The sequence below is a fragment of the Carlito syrichta genome, unplaced genomic scaffold (assembly GCF_000164805.1).
Source record: "Carlito syrichta isolate Samal-C Ts95f unplaced genomic scaffold, Tarsius_syrichta-2.0.1 Scaffold315403, whole genome shotgun sequence".
Taxonomy (NCBI): Eukaryota; Metazoa; Chordata; class Mammalia; order Primates; family Tarsiidae; genus Carlito; species Carlito syrichta.
The window spans coordinates 467,010-472,394 of NW_007259499.1; the positions used below are offsets into that span (position 1 = coordinate 467,010).

At 40.3% G+C, this 5,385-nt stretch overlaps 1 protein-coding gene across 1 annotated transcript in view; it reads left to right on the forward strand.

Moving 5' to 3' along the window:
* The window catches only part of BABAM2 (BRISC and BRCA1 A complex member 2), a 341,663-nt gene that overhangs the window by 39,249 nt on the left and 297,029 nt on the right, over positions 1–5,385 (forward strand). Inside the window, exon 2 of the mRNA XM_021706289.1 lies at positions 1,578–1,654. Within this exon, the coding sequence (XP_021561964.1) occupies positions 1,578–1,654 (77 nt within the window). The remainder of the gene's footprint in view (positions 1–1,577; positions 1,655–5,385) is intronic.

The following is a 5,385-nucleotide window of genomic DNA, read 5'->3' on the forward strand; positions in this document are numbered from 1 at the left end:
CAAAAAAAAAAAAAAAAAAAAGTAACAGTAAATCCGCCAGGCTCTGCCCATAATCCCAGCACTTTGGGAGGCTGAAGCGAGTGGACTGCCTGAGCCCATGGGTTTGAGACCAACCCAGGCAACTTGGCGTGACCGTGTCTCTACAATAAGTAAAAAAAAAAATTAGGTGGGCATGGCAGCACACACCTGTAGTTAAGGCTATGTGGAAGGCTGAGGCGGAAGGATCGCTGGAGCCCAGTAGGTTGACGCTGGGGTGGCCATGAATGTGCCTCTGCCCTGCAACCTGGGCGACAAAGTGAGATTCCAACTCAAAAAAAAAAAAAAAAATAGCAGTGAATCTAATATGAGCTCTGAGTTAGTTTATTTAAAGCCAACATTTCTCGAATTTATTTTCAAATGACTGTTGCCCTTCCAAGTGACCATCTAGGGAAGCTGTATATTTATTTCAATTATGTTTCCTTTCATTAAACTACTTTTGTAGATTCTTTTTCAGAATTATTTCACAGCCAGTTTTGGAATCAGGAAAGAAAAGTGACCTCCTTGCTGTACTTTATAAATCAAAAACTCCACTTTTTAGAAATGAACTGGGGCTGGGTGTGGTGGCTTATGCCTGTGATCCCAGCACTCTGGGAGGCCAAGATGACAGGATTGTTTGAGCCCAGGAATTCAAGGCCAGCCTAAGCAACATAGCAAGACATTATTGTCTCTACCAGAAAAAAAGTTAGCTGGGTGCAGCAGTGTGACCGGTGTTCTCAACTAGTCGGGAGGCTGAGGCGGGAAGATTGTCTGATACCAAGAGGTTGAGGCTGCAGTGAGCCATGATTGTGTCACTGCACTCCAGCCTGGGTGACAGAGTGAGACCCTGACTAAAAAAAACAAAAACAAAAAACTGACCGAAGGCAAGTTACTTTCTCAGTTGCCTTATTAGTATTTTATTAGCTTACGAAGCCTATACAGCTGTTTTGCAGTTTAAGTTCTGACTTCTAATATCAGAAGTTATCTCATACAGTAAATCTATGTAAAGAGCAAAGAACATGTGAAGCCAAACTGTTGAGACCTGTGTGACTGCCTCTCCCTCTAAGTTTGCATTTTATATGAAATCAAGTGCAGTGTACAGTGCTCACTGTGGATGAAAGTTGCAGTGTGCTAATTCCAGAGGCAGCACTGTGCCTTTGTGGAAGGATAGAAAACCAGCTGGTACCGGGAAAAAGCCAAAAGTGGTCTCTTTTTTCTCCTAACAAAGTAAAAGCTAAGAGTCCATATTTAAAATTTGACCATAAATCTAGCGATCTGTATTGGATAATATGCCTAGTTTTATAAGTAAAGACACACTTGTTTTTCAAAGGCATATAGGTTTTGTTGTGAGAGAAACGAATTATTTGTTTTAGGGGAAGTCTTATTATTGTCTTGGTCTCCAAGACCAATAAAGGCTTTTTTTGTTGTATAAGCCAGTGTTTTAATCTTTTATCTGTAAAGATCACTTTTTATTTACTTTATTAAATATTATAAACATGTGGGTATTTAAAGTTTATTTTTTAAAAATCTTTTTTGCTTCTCTTTCTGTTTTTTTTTTAAAGCTGCACATCATTGACTCCTGGACCCAATTGTGACCGATTTAAACTGCACATCCCATATGCTGGAGAGACTTTAAAATGTAAGTAAATGATGAGTGTTTTACTCAAAATATAGATTACAGTGTGAGTTATTGGACTTTGTGCTTTGGTTTTTATTTCTGGCTGTTGGTTATATTCTAGATATTGATCACTAGCACCTACCACTTATCTGTTATTCAATCCTAGTTCTATTAAAAGCAAGGCAGTTGGCAGGGAATAAGGTGTGGTCAAATAGGCATGCATAGAAGTTCTTAATTTTTATGTGTTTTTTCCCCCAGAGGCAACTCTTATGTTATATCCCAATAGAGAGAGTCCACTGCTTAAGAATACTTGACCATTTAGAAACTGTTTCTCGGTAAGAATGGCTGCTCTCCAGTACTGCTGTTAACCGTCTTCTGGTACTGTGGCTGCCAAGAAGCAGTATCGCTAATGAATTTCCTGTTGCAATCTAAATGTAAGCGTCCACCTAAAGTTTCGTGGTATGGCTTAGAATGGTCAACATGTTACCTCTTTTATAGCAACGGTCAGAGATGCAAGTGGCCTATCAGGGTCAGACTGGTAACAGGAGCAGGCGAGGTGTGGCAGGTTGGGACACCCTGTCTTGAGGGGACTGCCTCTACTGCATTTTTAAAAAATTTTTAATTTTTATCTTTAATTTTAAAGATGTGGGACAGAATTCAGGTCCTACTGCATTATTGAGAGAAGGTGAATTTTTAGATGTTGGCTACTTTTTAAAGATTAAAAATAGAGTGTGGGCTGACCTTACATGGGCTACATGTTTCTGTGAGCTGCTTTGAGCTCCCGGACCTTAGGGTGTGGCCTCAAATGGACAGTGGGCAAGACCTTCCATCTATGTCAGCTGTGAGGCTGCATCAGCCTTTTCTTGCCACTGTTACCAGTACTGAGCCTGCAGCCTGGTGTGGAAAGGACAGCAGCTTTGTTTTGTTAGCATTGGTGGTCTCACCAGGATGTTCTCTCTTGAACCTGTACTAGTGGTGAACAGGCTTTCAAAGTCTTTTCTCTTCTTACAGAGAGGAATAAAGAACATGGGTATTGAAGGTGGGCGAGGTGGGTAAACAGTGCTTTTGGACTATGGACTGTGTGGTCACACACCAGGAGGGGCCGATCTTTGTGTGGTATTTTTCATTCTTAGTACTGCATCGTGTAGGATCACTTGATGTTAATTTACCAAATGCAACATTAAATGAGAAATTTAGGACCTGCTGACTTGCCATGCTGACTAGACCATTGGGAACCATTAAAGTACAAAAGAGTTATGCCTGTCTCAAGTAGTAGGACAGATTAGATTGCTACTTTCTTTGAAAAAATTATTAAGAAATGATCGAAGTAAACCATCCACATGGTTTGAAATATAAATAGTTCTGAAATTGTGTAATGTATGAGAGCAGTAGTCTCATGCTCCGTTTCTCCCTTCCCTAGTCCTGTTTCCTGAGGAAATCACTTGCAGATTTTTTTTTTTGAGTTGAAGTTTCACTCTGTCGCCCAGGTTGGAGTGCAGTGGTATGTTCCCAGCCACTGCAGCCTCAACCTACTAGGCTTAGGCAGTCCTTCCACCTCAGACTTCCAGGTAGCTGGAACTACAAGCCCATGCTACCATGCCCAGCTAATTTTTTGATTTATTGTAGGTCTCACCAAGTTGCCCAGGTTGGTCTTGAACCCCTCAGGCTCAGGCAATCCTCTCGCCTTGACCTCCCGAAATGCTGGGATTATAGGCTGAGCTACTGCACCTGGCCCAGATTTTTAAAATAGTTTCAGTTTGGTGCTTCTGGGGATGAGCTCTGTATCTCTAAATAATATGCTTTTGCTTCTGTTTCTTAACTTGTCAATTTTAGGTATCATGTTCTTTTGACTTCTTGCTCTGATATATAAAGCATCGGCTTAATTTCACTGTTCTCCTTATCTCTCTCCTCTTCCTCTTCCTCTTTAATGTAATTATGTCGCCATTATTGGTTCCTGTCTTGGTTACCCAGTAGCTTAAAAATCTTTACTTTTTAATTTTTTTCAGGTTCTTTTAAGCATTGATTACACAGTTAAATGAACAGCCCCTAAAAATTCTTAGTAAGTGCCTGGCACACAGCACTGTTTTTACTTAAGAACAATCTCTGCACTAATGTTGAACACTTAGTGTAATATTCTTTTATTTGGTTTTCTGTTAACCATACATAGTGTCTTTCGGTTCTGTACTTTATCAGGTGAAGATAGTAACCCTTGTCCTTCCTTCCATTCCTCTTCCTTCATTTCCCAACTTCTGTCTTTTGTTATTTTCCTTTTGTATTTTCTAGATTGATAACTTACTGTCTGTTCTAAATATGTTGTTGTCTTCTGTGCTTTGTCTGCAAACTGCTCAAATGATTGCTCTGTGGGCCTGTGCTTTTGTAATCATTACTGTGGGAGGGATTCACCTTAGTTATCTTCTTGCATTGACCATACTTTATAGAATCTGTGTGTTATAGGTTCTGTTTTGTAGAATTCTTTCTTGGTAAACAGGTTACCAACTGATCTTGTTGAAACCCATTCTCAAATAACTTGGTCAGGTTCTGTTCTTCTCTCTTCTGCCTTTCCTGTAGTCCTTCTTAGAATTGTTTTTATTACCATGGTCACCATTAGGCATCTTAATTTCTTTTTTTTTTTTTTTTTGAGTTGGAGTCTCACTCTGTCACTCAGACTGGAGTGCAGTGGCCACTCCTGGCCACCATAGCCTCGATCTGCTGGGCTCCAGCGATCCTTCCACCTCAGCCTTCCAAGTAGCTGGAACTACAGGTACATGCTACCACACCCGGCTAATTTTTTGGTTTATTGTAGAGATGAGGTCTTGCCAAGTTGCCCAGGCTCAGGCAATCCACTCACCTTGGCCTCCCAAAGTGCGAGATTACAGGCTGAACCACCGGGCCCAGCCGCATCTTAATTTCTAAGAGTGCATTTGTGCTGTTTCTCTTTCTCAGTATCTTGTTCTCATTTTGTAACACAGATCTTTACAGTCTTTCAAAGAATAGAATTTAGAGATTTTTTTAAGAGTTTAAAAGTTTTTAAGAGTTTAAGCGTTTTTTTCTGTTATCTGAATTATTTTAATTTTTTCCAGGGATTATGTTTTTTTTTAATGCCTTTTTTCTCTTCTGCTATTCTACAGGTTTTCTTTAAAAAAAAAAATGGGGCATTCATTTATGTTTATGACCGACAATAAAATAATGATTGGGACTTCTGAGTAGGTGAGCAGGCCTTGGGGAGTGTGTGGGTGAATGGTGGCCCTGATGTTAGTCAACTGTCCTTGCTCTTCCTAAATAGTTCGTTCTGTTTCTTTAGTGAGCCCCTTGTTTTTCTGGGGACACATACCTGTTCACCATACCATTTTTGGGGAGTGGGCATATAGATTATTGCATGAGGAGCTTTTACCTAATTTCCCTGTTCGTTTTTTGTTTTGTTTTGTTTTGTTTGAGAAAGTCAGATTTATTAAGACAGAAAAACTCCCACAGCAGGAGGGGACCTGAAAGAGGTTACCCTTAATCTCCCTGCTCTTAGCCCTGGTCTCATTCTTGCCTCCTCTGAAACTAGATAACAACAGCCCTCCGTGGGTTTACCATGGCAGAGGGCCTCTTCCCCATCACTAACACATCGTATTGTCGCAGGTCATCGCTGTCTCTGTCCTGGCTTGTCAAGTACTACACTTCCTTCCTTTCTTCCTTCTAGAAATGTGTTGAAATTTCTCATCTACTGATCAGCTCCTGACATCTCTCTCTCTCTTTTTTTTTTTTTG